This window comes from Mytilus trossulus, chromosome 2 (assembly GCF_036588685.1).
Source record: "Mytilus trossulus isolate FHL-02 chromosome 2, PNRI_Mtr1.1.1.hap1, whole genome shotgun sequence".
Classification (NCBI taxonomy): domain Eukaryota; kingdom Metazoa; phylum Mollusca; class Bivalvia; order Mytilida; family Mytilidae; genus Mytilus; species Mytilus trossulus.
The window spans coordinates 51,939,226-51,957,465 of record NC_086374.1 but is presented as its reverse complement, the minus strand read 5'-3'; the positions used below and the strand labels follow the sequence as shown (position 1 = coordinate 51,957,465).

General features: G+C 31.5%; 1 protein-coding gene across 1 annotated transcript in view; it reads right to left on the bottom strand.

Annotated features, from left to right (window-relative positions):
- The window catches only part of LOC134705844 (uncharacterized), a 31,110-nt gene extending 16,937 nt beyond the window's left edge, over nucleotides 1-14,173 (bottom strand). Inside the window, exons 1-14 of the mRNA XM_063564559.1 lie at nucleotides 14,161-14,173; nucleotides 13,392-13,562; nucleotides 12,728-12,809; nucleotides 11,625-11,842; nucleotides 10,053-10,223; nucleotides 9,222-9,355; nucleotides 8,276-8,432; nucleotides 7,219-7,374; nucleotides 6,598-6,903; nucleotides 6,053-6,232; nucleotides 5,243-5,626; nucleotides 3,001-3,201; nucleotides 2,364-2,444; nucleotides 1,703-1,882 (exon numbers count right to left, since the gene is read on the bottom strand). Of these exons, the coding sequence (XP_063420629.1) occupies nucleotides 1,703-1,882; nucleotides 2,364-2,444; nucleotides 3,001-3,201; nucleotides 5,243-5,626; nucleotides 6,053-6,232; nucleotides 6,598-6,903; nucleotides 7,219-7,374; nucleotides 8,276-8,432; nucleotides 9,222-9,355; nucleotides 10,053-10,223; nucleotides 11,625-11,842; nucleotides 12,728-12,809; nucleotides 13,392-13,562; nucleotides 14,161-14,173 (2,434 nt within the window). The remainder of the gene's footprint in view (nucleotides 1-1,702; nucleotides 1,883-2,363; nucleotides 2,445-3,000; nucleotides 3,202-5,242; nucleotides 5,627-6,052; nucleotides 6,233-6,597; nucleotides 6,904-7,218; nucleotides 7,375-8,275; nucleotides 8,433-9,221; nucleotides 9,356-10,052; nucleotides 10,224-11,624; nucleotides 11,843-12,727; nucleotides 12,810-13,391; nucleotides 13,563-14,160) is intronic.
- Nucleotides 14,174-18,240: the final 4,067 nt, after the last annotated feature.

Below are 18,240 nucleotides of genomic sequence, written 5' to 3'. Positions count from 1 at the left end.
AAATTGGGGTCAAAAGTCTAATTTGGAAATTAAATTAGAAAGATCATATCATAGGGAACATGTGTACTAAGTTAGAAGTTGATTGACCTTCAACTTCATCAAAAACTACCTTGACCAAAAACTTTAACCTGAAACTTGCACTATCCTTTTCTATGTTCAGTGGACCGTGAAATTGGGGTCAAAAGTCTTATTTGGCAATTAAATTAGATAGATCATATCATAGGGAACATGTGTACTAAGTTTGAAGTTGATTGGACTTCAACTTCATCAAAAACTACCTTGACCAAAAACTTTAACCTGAAACTTGCACTATCATTTTCTATGTTCAGTGGACCGTGAAATTGGGGTCAAAGTCTAATTTAGCAATTAAATTAGAAAGATCATATCACAGGGAACATGTTTACTAAGTTTGAAGTTGATTGGACTTCAACTTAATCAAAAACTACCTCGACCAAAAACTTTAACCTGACATGGGACAGACGGACGAACAGATGGATGAATGAACAGACAGACAGACAAGATGGACGAACAACAGACAGACAGACGGACAAACAGATGGATGAATGAACAGACAGACGGACGAACAACAGACAGACCAACGAAAGGACGCACAGACCAGAAAACATAATGTCCCTACTACTATCATAGACGGGGCATAAAAATATAATTTGGCATTTAAATTAGAAAGATCATAACCTAAGGAACATGTGTACAAAGTTTCAAATTGATTGGACTTCAACTAAATCAAAATACTTTGACCAAAAACTTTAACCTGAAACTTGCACTATCATTTTTTTTGTTCAGTGGACCGTGAAATTGGGGTCAAAAGTCGAATTTAGCCATTAAATTAGAAAGATCATATCATAGGAAACATGTGTACTAAGTTTCAAGTTGATTGGACTTCAACTTCATCAAAAACTACCTTGACCAAAAACTTTAACCTGAAACTTGCACTATCATTTTCTTTGTTCAGTGGACTGTTAAATTGGGGTCAAAAGTGCAATTTGGCAATTAAATTAGAAAGATCATATCAAAAGGAACTTGTGTACTAAGTTTCAAGTTGATTGGACTTCAACTTCATCAAAAACTACCTTGACCAAAAACTTTAACCTGAACGAACGGACGGATGGAAGGACAGACGGACGGAAGGTCGGACGGTCACACAGGCCAGAAAACATAATGCCCCTCTACTATCGTAGGTGGGGCAAAAAAATAGAACATTATTTTATGTAGATATTTTCTTTTAAATTTTAAATCCATGATATCTTTAATATAGAAACCTTTGGATAGATAAATGAAAAGCTAATTCTAGATCTTCAGTAGGTAGACATGAGTTTTTTTAATGAGTCAAATGCAATAAAAAAAAATCATATACATCACATTTAAAAAAAATTGTGGTTATCTCTTGTCCGATTTTAATCATCTCAGTCTCTGTACCACTTGAATGAAGGTTGCCACATATTTCATTGTTTATTTCGTACAAATCATAATGTGATCAATCATTGTCATCTTCAAATGATTTTCAAACAACTTTAATTTTAAGTATATAAAAATTTATTAAAAAAACAATTTTTGAAATAATTCTATGAAAAAATGTCATGTTATATGAAATATACAGGAAAAAACTATAGGCGACATATATATATTAATTAGGTCTATGCATTGTATCTGTTTTTGTCAAGTAAATGTTTAAAAAACTTACTAGAAACTCTATAGGAATTAATTCCAATAACCTTTCTGTACTCATCTTCACCAGGAAATCCTGTAGGTCGCCATACAACAAATGTTACCCAACCAGACCGTGCTGGACGGAATACCCATTGTGATATCAATCCACAACATCTAATGATGTCATAATCACTCTCCAGTAAAACAGCATTTCCTGAAATACAGTTAAAAAGAAAATGCTACCTTTATAGATTATCGTTGATCATCTCAAAGAGATTGATTTTCTCGCTTGAGATGGTACAGCGATATGAAAGCATGATATGAAAATTATCACAAAAAAAGATCAAAGGAAAAATGCACAAAATAGCGATAATATAGAATTATCATTACTTAAAACCCAATTTGATATACATGTTTTTCTAATTCTAACACGATTTATCCTTTTCCTGACTTGTTGATTTTTTTTAACCAACATGTATTGTTCCTTAGATCACAGTTCTTCATTGGTCAAAATTTGATTATGGTGTCAAACTTTCTTGCTTTCCTCTGAATTTCCTATTGTAACGTCATGAAAAAAGGAAACCATGTCTTATGAAATCACATAGCTTAGAGTAAATCTTCATCAATTATTAACTTACATACATGTCGTCAGCACATCATCACACAAAGTTGACAGTATCATTCTCATTACTTACCAGATGTACTATCACTATAACCATTTGCCATGCTAGATACTGGAATTTGGTTATAAGGGTAATGCCACTCATCTATACAATCTGAAATAAATAAACACAAATTAAACCGTACGGTGACCTATAGTTGTTAATGTTTGTGTCATTTTGGTCTTTTGTGGATAGTTGTCTCATTGGCAATCATACCACATCTTCTTTTTTATACAATTAGTATATTTAAAAGGAACATACAATACTCCACCTTCTATAATCCAAACCTGTCAATGCATATAAACATCTATGTGCAATTAACTAGGCTGAATGAGAAGAATAACTTTTTATACAGAGCCATTAATAATTTTAGTGGGGAAGGAACAATTATACATGTATACAGATTTGAATTACATTTATAAGAATAGGATTTTATAGTAAACAATTTTTTAAATTCTGGACAAATAAATTAACAATCATCACCACTTTTGCTTTATAAAAATAAAGAAAGTATGGTTAAAATTTATCTACATAGTAAACAAACAAGAAAAAATATTCATGGTTTGACGAGAATATCATTTTCTGCACTTATTCAAGATAATTCAAATATAGTATTTTTGACATTGTCTATTTTGACTTTTGTCTAGATTTAAAAACATTGAATACTAACAAGTGCAGTAAGGCTGACTTCCTTTTAGAAGACAATCCCGGGTTTCTTGTCTATGTTTTTCTGATCCATCCTGAGAACACACGTTGTTATATCCATCAAGGGTTGTATGGTCATTTTCACAAGACCTTTGCCTGGTTTGAGTTCCTTGACCACAGGTAACAGTACAGGATGACCAATCACCCCACATTGCCCACTGAGGTACTAAAATAGAACACAAAAAAATATTTAGACCCTAACTTTATAGTTTCTTTGTTTAAACAATGTAAATAGTATCCGACCATATAAGCATTTCTAGTTTTTGTTAAAAATTAGTTTTTGTTATAATATATTTTTACTATCAGATTTTAAATTAGATTATGCTATCAATGTATATAGATTCATACAATTTGAAAGTTATTGTAAGAGTTGCAATTTAAAAAAAAAACAAGAGGCTGTCACAACGACAGCAAACCGGATTTATTAACATTTATTTGTGTCCTCGCAATATCACAAGAACCATTACTGATGAATGGTGAAAGTGAAAATCGTCAATATCAAATTTGACCTCCATTTTGTCATCAGTATCAACATATTAAAATTTGAAAAGCTTAGATTGAATGGTTCATGAGTAAATGCAACAACATGAATGGAAACGCCATTTTACGATCTTTCAAGAACCATAACTCCTCAAAGTCAAAATCGTCATTATTGAACTTGACCTCTATTTTGTCATCAGTAACAACATATTAAAATTTCAAAAGCTTTGGATGAATGGTTCATGAGAAAATGCACTGACACTACGGGAAACACCATTTTTCAATCTTTCAAGAACCATAACTCCTGAACGGTAAAAGTCAAAATCGTCATTATTGAACTTGACTTCCATTTTGTCATCAGTAACAGCATATTAAAATTTCGGAAGCTTTGGTAGAACAGTTCATGCATAAATGCTCGGAAACGACTGGAAACTCCATTTTTCAATCTTTCAAGAACCATAACTCCTGAACGGTTAAAGTCAAAATCGTCATTATTGAACTTGACCTCCATTCTGTCATCAGTAACAACATATTAAAATTTGGGAAGCTTTGGTAGAACAGTTAATGCCTAAATGCACGGACATGACTGGAAACTCCATTTTTCAATCTTTCAAGAACCATAACTCCTGAACGGTAAAAGTCAAAATCACCATTATTGAACTTGACCTTCGTATAGTTGTCAGTAATAACATATTAAAATTTTAAAAGCCCGCCGTACATCCCAAAATCAATAACAGACATTTTTGTCACAAAAATCCGGTTAAAAATCCATAAAAAATCAATGGCAGTTATAGTTATCATTGACAATATTTAATGGAAATCATATTTGAATAGCTTCCTAAAATTTTTGGTAGAAATTTGTCTTTTTACATTTCTCAACATTTTTATTTTTTATAATGGTTGATATTCATAATTTTCATAATTTTAAGATGATATTTTTGAGTTTAGTTTTCCACTTCAATTATGAGTTCAGTGGTGACTCTCAGTGCTTTAAACAAATTAAATGTATCTTTCCTCAAAGTTTGTTAAAATAAATTTGTAAATTGCATTATGCTAAATGGTTCAACTTGAATAAAAGGAGTTTTTTAACAAATAGAAAAGGTCTAGTTGAATAAAAAAAGTTGTTTACAAATAGAACGGCTTCATTGAATAAAGGGCTGCGCTTTAGCGCATGATACGCCCATTGCTCTTTTAACTTGTCTTTTATGCTTTAAATGAATTTATATGATCAACTAGAACTAGTGTGAGCCCTGTCAAATACCCCACCCCCCAAATAATAAATAAAAATGCACAAATAAATTATGTGAAAGTGTTAGAATTCATCAAAGTTTCATGGACATTGGTGAAAGCCTTTTTGAGTTATTGTCCGAGGTGTTGAAAATCCCCGTTTTTTATGAATAAAGCCCCATAAATCCAAAACTTAATATCTGAAATTAAAAAAAAAAACAAAGGGAGCTTACGTCAATAGATATAAACAATTCAATTAAGTTACATGGAAATTGGTGAAAGTGTTTTTGAGTTATTGTCCAAAGTGTGGACGACAGACGGACGGACAACGGTATACCATAATACGTCCCGTCTAAAAGATGGGCGTATAAAAAAGAAATTTCTTTGCGAATCGAGCAGGTCCATCTAAATAAAGAAGTTTTTTTAATTTATATACTAAAATAGCTCCATTTGAATAAAAGAAGTCTTTTTTTTTATTACAAAAATCTGTAAATTCCTACTTGTACATTGATAATCCCAGTACAACTTCCCGCAGTATGACAAAGAATTCAACTTCCTGTTAGAGTCAGATACCGTAGAGTAGCATGAATACCAGCCATTTTGTCCACACCAATACATTGACTCATATGTAAAACTGTCTGTCAAATAATCCATCAAACTACAAGATTGTCCCATGTTACCGTCACTGACAACAACTGGACATGTGTTACGATTGCCGCAGTGGGATTCAAGAGCTGAGGTCACGTCATGTGAAGGGTCAGCTGTATTGTAGTTCCAGGCACAACCATAAGTGTATGTGCTGCCAAGTATTGAAATTCTGCCATCTGTATCATAGTCTCTGCAAACTGCTGTGAAAGTTTCATCTCGACAGGTAGCTCCATTGACTGGAACATAAAATAAGGATTATTAAAATAGTGCGTCTAGACATTCTTTAATACACAGCAGAATTCAACTTATATATGTATACTGACTAACATTTCTTATGCTTTTTAATATATAAATAAATAACTACAAACCTCTGCAACAACTTCAGACTTAAGAGTCTTTAAAAGTTTTTATGTAGCACAATATACACTCCCAACAAACTTATCTCTACATTAAGTACTTAAGAACAGAAAGTAGATTTTAAAAAATAAATTAAGAAGTGTTAAGACCAGTAGCCCTTTCTGAAAAACCTACTCATTACTCAACCTGCCTCTTACACAATTATGTTATTTCTGTATGAGTTGGAAATGTTTTGACAAAAAAAAATCGTTTTTAAATGGTCAGTGACTTTAGAAAGACCCCTTAAAAAGGCTTAATCTACTTACATGTGCAATCATGCATATTACATCTTTTAGTATCATAATGAAGTTCATCTTCACGTGCAACATTTTCAGCAAAGAAATTTGATTCAGGATTGGTATAATTTCTAAACCTTTGGACATAGCCACCAGCACAGCTCCTACTACAGTCTCCCCATTCTCCCCATGTAGTCCAAGCTCCTTCTCCTATTCAAAAGATTAATTACCTTTTTTTTTTAATATCTTATTAAATCAATAACGAAAACTTCCAATAAATCTTAGTCTGGTTCCAAAAAGTAAAATTTGTTCTTTGAAAAATAAAAACTGGAATGCATTAAAACAATAACTTGTTGTTTTCTTCTTCTTTTTTTTTTTTTTTTTTTTTTTTATCTCAACAGTTTTATCCCTATATTGTAGTCAAATAGTTGGTGGCCTTTTGCTGTCATATGTTCTTTGGTCAGTTTGTTGTCTCTTTGATATATTCCCCATTTCCATTCTCAATTTTATCATCACACATTCTGAAAAATAAAATTATATAATGAAGTATATGGATAAGAAAAGCATAAACTTACTGACACAGTGGTAACGGACAAATAATCCACCTATCTTTTCTAGTGTATTGCCACAAGAGCTAGCAACATTTGACCCTGTCACGTCAAAAGTACATGTAGTCTTATGTTCCCGCTCACACTGATGGTAAACTCCATATTGAGCTGTATGAATACATCGACCGTCAAAAAAGGTATAAATAACCTCATCTATGACTATATATACATCTTCTGGAGCAACATAATCAGTATAGGAATCATAACTTCTGACTTCATCGCTACAGTCTAATATTGCTACTTGTCCTTCTGTTTGATTATAATAATAGTGGACTGAAAATTAGAAAAACACACAAAATTAAAATAAGGTTGATCAATTACCAAGGAAATAGTTCTAATTGGTTGACTAAGTATGTACTAATGTTCAGGGTATTATCCTTAGCCAGATTACTTTATAACAAAGAAATACCTGTAGGTAAACAATTGTTCCCTTGAGTTGTATGACAAGAATTATTCCCATTCATGTTCTCAACCTTCAGTTATGTGACAATAAATTTGGTTATACTTTTTAAATCTTTGGTCATGCATATTCATCAACTAGGCTCTTTCATGGTTACAAGTTTCAGCTAGAATAGTGTGTATACTCACGTTCATGTTCTCCCTCCTCTGTTATATTCCTCCTAAGTTGGATCACTATATAACTACCGTTGGTATCTGTTCCATCATTACATTCTATGTCAACAGTATACTCAGCACCTGCATCTTTATTCATAGCAGCTGAACTTGACAATGCAACATTCCAACCTGATTCAAAGAAGGTATGCAGAAAATATGCGCAATAAAAAAACAATAACAATTATGATAAATAATTACACCACTATTTTCTTTTTTCCGTTGATGTTTATAAAGATGGGATTCCAGTGTTTGTCTCACAGCATTTGTGCTAAGTAATTTTTCCAAAAAAAAATTAAACAAAACGAAAAAAGATTCTGAACCCTTGATATAGTATAAAGTAATAAATGTATAAAGTATAAAATGGTCTGCAATCGTTTTAGAATAAAAATAGCATGCTTTTGATGTTTTGTAGAAATAAATGATACAAAAACAAACTAGCTGAAGTTATTGGGCAAGTGCAAGCTGTTTTTTTTTAATTTGAAAGTGTGTTCATCTTTTGAGTTTAAATTCAAAATTTCTATAGTAAATAGTAAGTTACTGAAAAATATGTTTATTTTTTGCCCTAAAAACATTTTCTGCAACATTTGAAGCAGACTAGTTGTCAAGGGCAACAGGTCTCAATTTCATCAGGCTCTGCAAAGCTTAATATATGGTATGGATTTTTCTAATTGTTGAAGGCCATTATGTGACTTATAGATTCATGTATTTAAGTCATTTGGTCTCAGGTGAATTATTGTCTCATTGGTGATCATTATGAGCACATCTTATTTCACTACTTAGCATAATATGTTTTACCCTTTTTTCAAACAAGAAAGTATTTTTTTTGCATTTGACAATAGTTTTACCTTAACATCCCTTGAGCTTATTTAGTACACAGTATATATTTTTTATCAATGTAAAATTTCATATGAAAAAAAATTAACAAATTTTTCTGAATAAAAGTCTCAATCTTAAAAGAAACACAAAAGAATGGAAGGTAGGTCAAAACATTAAATCTGTAAGAGAAATATCTTTAAAAACAGCTTCTTACCATTTAAAACAAACATGGTTGTTGAAGGACTGGTTGCTGATATCATACAGTTATCTGTAGGATCACCATAATCATCAACAACAGTGAAGGGTACCAGATCTCCTGTGTCGGTCTCATCAATCACTACTGTTTTTGGCAAGTCTGGGAAGTAGTTAGGCTGTTAATAAAGATATTCATTGAATAAAAGTGTCTTTGATCTACAATTTTATGCTATATTCTCTTTCTGCAAAACGTTAAAACATTAGTAGAAAATCTTTATTTTCTGTAACTAACTGCTGCTCATAGAGAAAGAAGATGTTTCTCAGAAAAAAACTAAAATTTCTCTACCTGAAGTGTAATACAAGAGTTCTGGTCACCTGACATTATTTCTATGACTTTAAAAGATGATAATGAATCAATAAAATACAATTGGTTTTGGAAATAAACAAGAATTTGTCCATAGTACACGGATGTCCTACTCACACTATCATTTTCTTTGTTCAGTGGACCGTAAAATTGCAATAAAAACTCTAATTTAGCATTAAAATAAGAAAGATTATATCATAGAGAATATGTGCACTTAGTTTCAATAGTTATCAAAGGTACCAGACTTATAATTTTGATATGTCAGGTGGGAGTTTCTTAAATATAAAACTCATCAATGACGCTCACATCAAAATTATTAAAAAGCCAGTATTAAACAAGTATAAAGTTAAAAAGCATTGAGGACACATCATCAACAAACCACCTTGACCAAAAACTTTCACCTAGAGCAGGACAGACAGTGGGACAGACGGAAAAACAAACACGTGCACAGTCTAAAAAACATAATGCCACTATGTGAGGCACAAAAATTCCCTAAAAAGATGAACAGAAAGGCAGAACATACACAAAATAAAGGACAAATTAAAAGCAACTTTCCACTATAAATTTTATAAAGTTATAAATGTTGATTGTTATGACTTACCTCATTGAAGGTTGTTATGGTAACAGTTCCTGTGACTCTATTATAGCAGGAGTCCTCTGCCCATACAACAAATTCATGAACCTGTTCATGCGTACCAATTGTTTTTGGCAAGACAGTTTTCACATTTACTGTGTCTGTTAGAATTTGTAAAAAAAATTCAAATGAGCATTCTTTAATATTCAAAGATCAATTTCTATAATAAAGTGTTTCAAAAAACGCTAATGGCCAGGTTGTATGAGACGTACAAATACAAAACAGAATAATCAAAATGAAAGCTGAACAACTTATTAGTTGCACAACTTTATGTAAAAATTCAAATGTTTCTGTTGAGTATTATGTAAAGCATAACTGTATGTACCATCACCACTAACTATATGACCTCGCATATCTGTTATATTATTAATATGTGTATGCTTTTGTTTAAATAGAATAATGAACTGTACAGTAGTATGTTCTTGAAAGTCAACCGAGTCTTATCACAACATGAAGTACACAACTCAAAACCTAACAGCTTCAATGCTGAGTTTAAAACAGCAGGTATGTTGATGTATTGACACGAATTTGGTACTTTAAAAAAACAAAAAAAACATCAATTTCATTCAAAACAGGTGCAGAAAATTAATGGATGTGTAATATCTATGTGAAGTTTCAAGGATCTGAAAACAGTATGAGGCATTTACTACACAAATCAAATGACTTGTTTAGAAACATTTTGCTGAAAAAGGACAAAATTTCTTACACAATTCAATAGCATGCTGATTTTGGGTGCCATATTTTAAAGTATCATTAGTAGTTGGTGAGAAAAATCTACTGCTTTTACATTATACATACCTAGTGTAGAGTCATAGTAGAAATATGAATGACTCTCTGAGTATATATTGACAAACCAGTCACCATAATCAGTATCATTAAAATAAAGGTTGATAACACTGGTGTCAATCGGAGTATGGTCTGGTATAGACACAGTAGTGGGAGAACTCATAGAAAACGTTGGTGCTGTATCTGAAATATAAAGTGGTGTTTATATAGCTACTTCAAGCACAAAATAACTCACACAAGTGAATATAATCATACGTTTTTTGATTGAGTTAAGTCTGCTAATTGATATTTTATCGTATGTTTTTATATGTTGTGATGTTATGCTATTGTTTCAGAAAAAGGGAGAAGGTTTGGGCCCATTAAAACGTTTAATCCCGCTGCAAATGTTTGCACCTGTCCTAAGTCAGGAATCTGATGTACAGTAGTTGTAGTTTGTTTATGTAATATATACGTGTTTCTCGTTTCTCGTTTTGTTTATATAGATTAGACCGTTGGTTTTCCCGTTTGAATGGTTTTACACTAGTAATTTTGGGGCCCTTTATAGTTTGTTGTTCGGTGTGAGCCAAGGCTCCGTGTTGAAGGCCGTACTTTAACCTATAATGGTTTAATTTTTAAATTGTTATTTGGATGGAGAGTTGTCTCATTGGCACTCACACCACATCTTCCTATATCTATAGATTGATTGTGTATTTTACAGCACTGGCTAAACTTTTGATTTTATTATGACAAGTTATGTATCTAAACTTACTGTTGCTGTGTTGAGTTAAAGGTCTTAGCTCTGGTCAGTGTACAAAATATTAATGCTTTAAACTTTGGCCTGAGCCACAAGTATTTTGCTAAAAATGTCCATATACTGTAAATTCAGAAATTATTGCGTGTATTAATTATTGCGTGTATTTATTATTGCGATTTTGTCATTTCACACTTGAATGCGATTTTAATTTTTACGATTTTGAGAAAAGTCATGCTTATTTCACTTAAAATATTACAAAATGCGAGTTTTAATTATTGCGTTTACAACTCAGTCGCATTATTCGCAATAATAAAAACCTTGCAATAATTTCTGAATTTACAGTAGTCTGTAGTGTTTCTTGAGGGGTCTGTGAAAATGTTAATCCATGATGGACATAACAATGTGTAAATTGAATTTTACAATAATTAATTGGAAGGTTATGTTTGCTCCTTAAACTAATGAGTGAGTTGGGATAAAAGGTACTTTATTATTATCAAAGATAAATAATAAAATTGACATCAATTTGTACTGTTAGATATGCATGAGTAACTACTGAGGTCATGTAAACTTAAATAATTCTTTTTAACTTAAAAGAAATAGAGTTGTCTCCCATTGACTATCATCTGTTATAACAAAATATCAGAATATAATTAGTAATATGACTACACAAAAACAGACATTTAGTGTTTTTCTTTTTATATGACACCTTCAAGGGGTAAATAATAACGGTGCAAGGGGTTTTCAAGTTAGATTGTGGAAATGATTTGTGACGGACAGACAAGCTGATATCATAGACATTCCATAAATAAATCACCAAGGCCTTTATAATGAACAATGCAGTGATTACTTACTGGTTGTAACTTTATATTCCAAGGCATAAAATCTTGTGTATTTGGAACCTGGTGTATACTGTATAGTAGCGCCATCTACTGGACCATTAATGGTCAGTCTGTAAGTTTTGGTTCGGCAGTAGTTTGTTTGATAGTTGAGTGCAGTAGCTGAGCTGGCATCAGGATACAAGGTTGAAGAACATGAATCATAAGCAATAATATTTGCACCATTATCAAACCTGTAAACAGTATGGATAAATAAATAAGATAAGTTCCAATAGATAGCATTGAATTTTTTTTTTAAATAATATGTGGTAAAAATTTGGAAAAAAACTTATGTTATATAGTTCCAAACTTTAGAAATTTAAAGAGAGAAAATATTACACAAAACAGGACACTTAAAACTGAAAACTATTTAGTATTGTAAATCTATGAAATAACATTTGCTAGATTTAATGAAGGACACGGTCCAATTCATTTGTTAGACATATAAACAAGAAATTTTTAAATTGTTATAAAACAATAGGGTAATGATACTGTTGATTTTGTCTTTTTAGTTTATTTGAAGTCTTGGAACATTGTCAGGGCCTCGGTTGCCAAGTGGTCTAAGTAGTTCAATTACTGTAATCACTAGCCAGTCAACACTGCCATGCAATTTGTAAGTTTGAACTCCGCTCATGCGAGTGCACTTGACTCCAATCTTAATTGCATGACTAGTCCTACCATGTGTAGGTGGTTTTCTCCAGACACTCTGGCTTCTACCACCAATAAAAACTGACCACCACAAAATAGGACAACAGTGCTGAAAGTGGCAGAAAACACTAATCAATCAATCAATTAATTTTTGTCTTTTGAAAAAGAATCTGTCCATAGTACTGTACAAGGATGCCCCACCAGTACTATGATGGACCATAGTTTTGGTTAAAACTCTAATTTAGCATTAAAGTTAGAAAGATCATATCATAGGAAACATGTTTGCTATAGACAGACGAACAAACACACCAACAGACAGAAAAGCATAATGCCCCTATATGTAAAACATGAAAACTATGAAGCAGTCTACTTAAATGATCTTTGCAGTTATACTTTGTAAAATGAATATGACTATAATATAAATGTTTTACCATCCGATGGTGTCACCTGCGGCAATCGTCATCTTATCTGCGTCATCAAGTACAACTGTTTTCATACTATTTAAATCTCCACCTGTTGGAATATTGTTTTAAACATTAACTAATTCTAATTTCTGTTTATGAATCCACAAATAAGGAATTGGCCCATATAAAAATCAGACTGACATTTTTTACTGTTTAACCCATTCTAGATCTTTTCTTGTTGATTATTTTTTTTTCAAATCTTAAACAATTGTTTTTTTTATCAAATGCAAAAATGAGTATAAAAATCGTCATTTAGAGGCAATAACTCTTTTAATCAGTAATCTGACATTTTAGTAATAAATAACAGTTTTGCCAGTGTCAGATTTCTCAACTTTAGATATTTTTCCAAATAATATACAATATTTGCATTTTACTTCTACGTTATATGGTCTATTTTTAGCCTTAGCAGCGATTTTGGTTAGCATATTTTTTCAACCACTCCCTCAACATGGGATGTAAGTGACATTAATAAACTAATAAACACATGATTCATGTTCACTAAAACAAATAAAGTTTTCCACGAAATATAGCAAACTAGGTGGTTTATTAAGTGAATCTAGTGTAATTTATGATATTGATAGCTATGATTATAATTAATACATTTTTTTTGTTTTCTGATTTCGATACTTACTAGCCACTGTGACAGAGTAAGTGGCAGCAATTCTCTTGTAATCAATATCTTCAGTAGGTCTAAATACCACAAATTTAACAGTGCCAGCATTTCTAGGATAGAATCGAAAGGAGGCTATTCTTCCACAACATCTAACTTTGTCAATATCACTCTCCAGCAGGACAGCATTTCCTGAAACACATTTAAACACATGACATGAACAAATTATGTTATTCTTTTTTATTACATTGGTTGCAATGAATTACATTGATTTCCCAGTTGAATAAAAACCAATAAATTCACATGTGAAATAAACTTAGTTATTTCACTCTCTTACGTCATACGACAATAGGCGTTGTCAAGACGTCAATAACATCGGATCAAAACAAATTGTGAATGCGTAGGAAAATAATATAGTTCCTTACATTTTCTACATTAATTTCATAAAAAAAAGCCATTTGCCAATGTAATAAAAAGCACATGTATAACTAATCGCCGTATTTGAATATTAAAAATAAGACAACTTGTGACCGAAAGCCGCTATGGATTAAACTCGTTTGTCTTATTTTTGATATTAAAATACGGCGATTAGTTATACTATAATTATTTAAGGAATGACTGTGATATTTTTTCTGTATATGAAGAAATAACATAAAACATTGGTGCACACTGAATAACGCTTGTAGCGGGTTATTTAACAGTGTGAACCACATTTTTTATGTTATTTCGAACAGACAGAAAAAATATTACACTCATTTCTTATAATATAATTCTAAATTCCATTTTAAACCGTAGAAACCCATGAAAAATCATTGATGAGGTCACGGTCACATGACTAAATTATGTCTAAGGGCTGATAACAAAAGAACGTCAGCCAATTAGAAGACGTGTTACATCCAAAATTAAATTATTAAAAGATATAAGAAGAAAAATGGGATAAGATTATTTATATCACAATTGCAACTTAAATATAACAAAAAAACAAATTGTAGCAAATAGGTCGTGTGCACGATCAGTATTAAAACTTCCATAAAATTGATACATATAAAAAGTAAGAACATCACAAAACTAGAAAACTGCCATGTTGGCAAGAGCCCCATCTTCCTATTATTGTGCGTAAAGCACAGACTCTTGAAAGAAAAAATTGAAAATTCATAAAATCAAAAGAAAGCTTTCATTATGTGTCAAAATTTCATGATAATTGATTAGACAGAGGGTTCCGAGACGCCATACCACTTTTAGAAGATCTAGGGATTCAGGCTGAAATGCCTAGATTTCTTAAGAAGGGAGACAAGCAGTTCTCGACTGAAGATGCAAATATGTCAAGATTGGTTACGAAGGTAAATATTTTTAAGTAATAACCTGTTATAATGGTTATACATTAAACGAGATCAATCAACAGAATAAGGTTACTTCAACCTTCATTTTCAACATGTGTGTCTGTGATATTGATTAAGTTTCCCCTTTTCCTTCAAAAATGAACAGTATGAAATTAACTATCTGATAAAAAATAAACTACTAAAATGTCTTATAATCATTGAAATGAATGTTTTGGTTTATTGTTGAATTTAACAATGAACTCGCAGACAAATAAAATAATATAGTAACATCACAGTCATCCTGTGCACATCCATTTGGTCATAAAAAGTAATTTGGTAAACATTGACGATCCAAAAATAATCAATGTAAAAAAAACACTACCAGACGCCCTCTTGACCAATAATATTAACATTTTTTTTAATATGCAAATCATATAAGAATTATGATATGATTGTCAATTGAGAAAGATGCATCCATCACAATAAATGTCCATAAGCAACCATATCATAGAACAATGGAAAACGTTACACGATAGAAGGCTTAAAAAAATGCAAATGAAACACACAAAACATAAACGATTGATTAAAAAATTCTGACCTCTCGTTAAGCTTGATTTAAGCTGCATGTTATGACTTTGGTCTTATCTGTTCGATTTAGTCCAAATCTTTATAACATGTTTAAATATAACTATTGGTATATAAAGCTTTGCATATCAAGTTGTAGAATAAATGTTAAAAATTGATTTTATTTAGTTGAAATTACATAATTTTTTACAGATCAGATGGATTGTGGAGTCATCAAATGCAAGGATAAAGACTTGGAAGTATCTTTCCCACACCTTACCGACAAACCAGATTCCATTTATTGGACACTTTGTTCGTATTGTGTGTGCCCTGTCAAATAAGTATGTTCCACCATTGAATCAATGCAGAGATGAGGAAAGTGATCAGTTGGAGGCTGCAAAAATGATCCACTTATCCAAGATGTCAAACACACTAAAAGAACATGTTGAGACAGAAAACCTATTGAAAAAGAAATTGATATGGAAGGTAGCTTCGGAATGTGACCTGGAGAATTTTCCGAAATTAGATGATCAAGAACTTAGAAATATAACATGTGGGGTGTACCAAATGAAACTGGCATCAAGTTATATCCAGGAGTATACTGACCAGGAAAGTGATATCTTTGTTCACAGGGAAGACACGAACTTGCTCAGGATTAAAATACAAAGCAGGCATACTTCTTCAAAGAAACATCAACTCTGGATTAGATATAATGAATCGTATATTGACTCATGGTATTGCCTTTGCCGAGCTGGAGCTAGTGGTGGAGCGTGTTCTCATGTTGCTGCTGTGTTGTGGTACCTTGGTAAAGAACTGTACAAAGACAAGTCAGTGTCATATGGAGTTAGGAACTGGGGAGAACATGTTTTAGATGCAAGTGTGCTGCCTGAATTAATAGATGGGTCTGACAGTGAGAGTGATGATAGTGTTGTTGAAGAGTAGGACATTGTATGCATGTAACTTGTAATTTGATATGATAATGTGTGCTTTATTATTAGCTGTATGTTGCATGTGAGGATATTATTGCCATTGGTTGCATTTGAATTATTGTTACTCACTAGAAAACATTTAATAATTAATTTCAAAATACATGACATTAACCGAATTTATCCTGAAGTTTTGCTTTTTTGACTCTGAAATATCAATCAAAACATGAATAATTATATTTTCTTTTCTGGTAAATGACTTTTAGCTGAGACACAGTCATCACATTTGCATCTTTTAACCTATAATATCATATAAGAAAAAAACAGAAACAATGATTTATTTCTAAATATGATTTTAAAATCTTTTTATTCATAACCATTATATGATAATGGAACAGACCAACTTTTAGCCTTAACACAATCTGAGAATATTGAACCTTGTTGATTCAATTTTGCATTCTGTAGTGGTCTTATTTAAGAAATTGTGCACAGTACTTAGAAATTATTGGATAAATCTGTTAATAGACAACTTTCGAGTATGATGCATTTCCGTCAAAAACTCTGGTTTTAGTGAACGTCATTTGTGCCTTTAGGGGAGTCGTCACTTCCATTCCAATATTGAGCGAGTGGTTGAAAAAATTAAAATCTATATTGTTGGAATTATTTGGCATATTGAATTCTCAATATTGACAATTAGCACTGCTGTCATTAGGGAATTGTCATTAAGTACCTACAGAACAACTATTATTTCTAGTTTATCCTGCACAAGGACGATCACTAAGACGCTTGATGAACGTAAATAGTGCAGGGATAAAGGCGACACCCTCTGTCTGGTAAATGCCGTCATAAAGGCGTGCATAATTGACGAGTTTTTTCCGGTAACGGATGAAGTCAAAAGTGGTCTATTGTATCATTGTGTTAATGTGAATGAATTTCTAAGGTTTTTAATCTAGAAATCAGTTTTGACATCATTCATGATACATGTAAGAACAGTATTTTGTAAAATTCTATCTTTTCAAATGACAGATGATATTGGAAAATTTTATAACCAGTTTTATGTTACTGTAAACAATATTTGGGAATTTATTAACTTTTGGTGAAACAAATTCATTATGGATACCAAACATAATTTGCAGAACAGGATGCAACCCTCTGGCGCACTGTGAAAAGTCGTAAGATTGCAAGTCACTGGCGTAGATGGAATAAGCTCGTAAACTTGACCTGCTGCAAATTAAATATAGCTTGTCATATATGTATTGTTATAAATTATTATTCATATGTCATTTGATAAGGTACAATGTACATGGTGTATATTCTATGTTTATTTTATGTTTTTAAAAAGGTTTGTCCAAACCTTAAGTAACTCATGGTTTTCTTGACTTGGTAAAATCTGTGATTTTCATTGTTTTGCCGTTTTGACCCAAAATATCAAAAACATAAATAAATGTACAGGGCTTTTTTCCTAGAAAATGACTTGTTGCTGTAGCACAGTCAAATTCTATTAGCAAGTAGTTGAAAGTTGAATAATAACAAAAAAATATTTATAAACTCCAGATATCTGTAATTTTTTAGGATGTTTTGCAATTTTTAACCCAAAATATCACCAGAGAGTGAAAATAAGTAACAATTTATTTAAAAATATAATTTAAACATATTTAATCATTGAATTCAATATCTATTTGACCTGAAATGTCATCAACCTTGAAATTATAAAATATTTTCATAAATCTGTGATATTGTTTCAATTTTGGCCCTTTTAACCCAAAATATCAATCAAAAGCATATATTATTTCATTTTTTTGGGGGGGAGGGGGGATGACTTGTAGATGAAACACGGGTAAACTCAATCAGCAAATACTATAAAGTTTAATAATAAAAAAAAAATATTTGTAAATTCCAGAAATCAGCGATTTGGAGAATTTTTTGGCATTTTTAACCATTATTATCACAAGAGAACAAAAATAAATATTGATTTATTTCAGAATATGGTTTTAACATATTTAATCATGGAGTTCAATATCTATTTAGCCTGAAATATCATCAACAGTGAAATTATAAAAT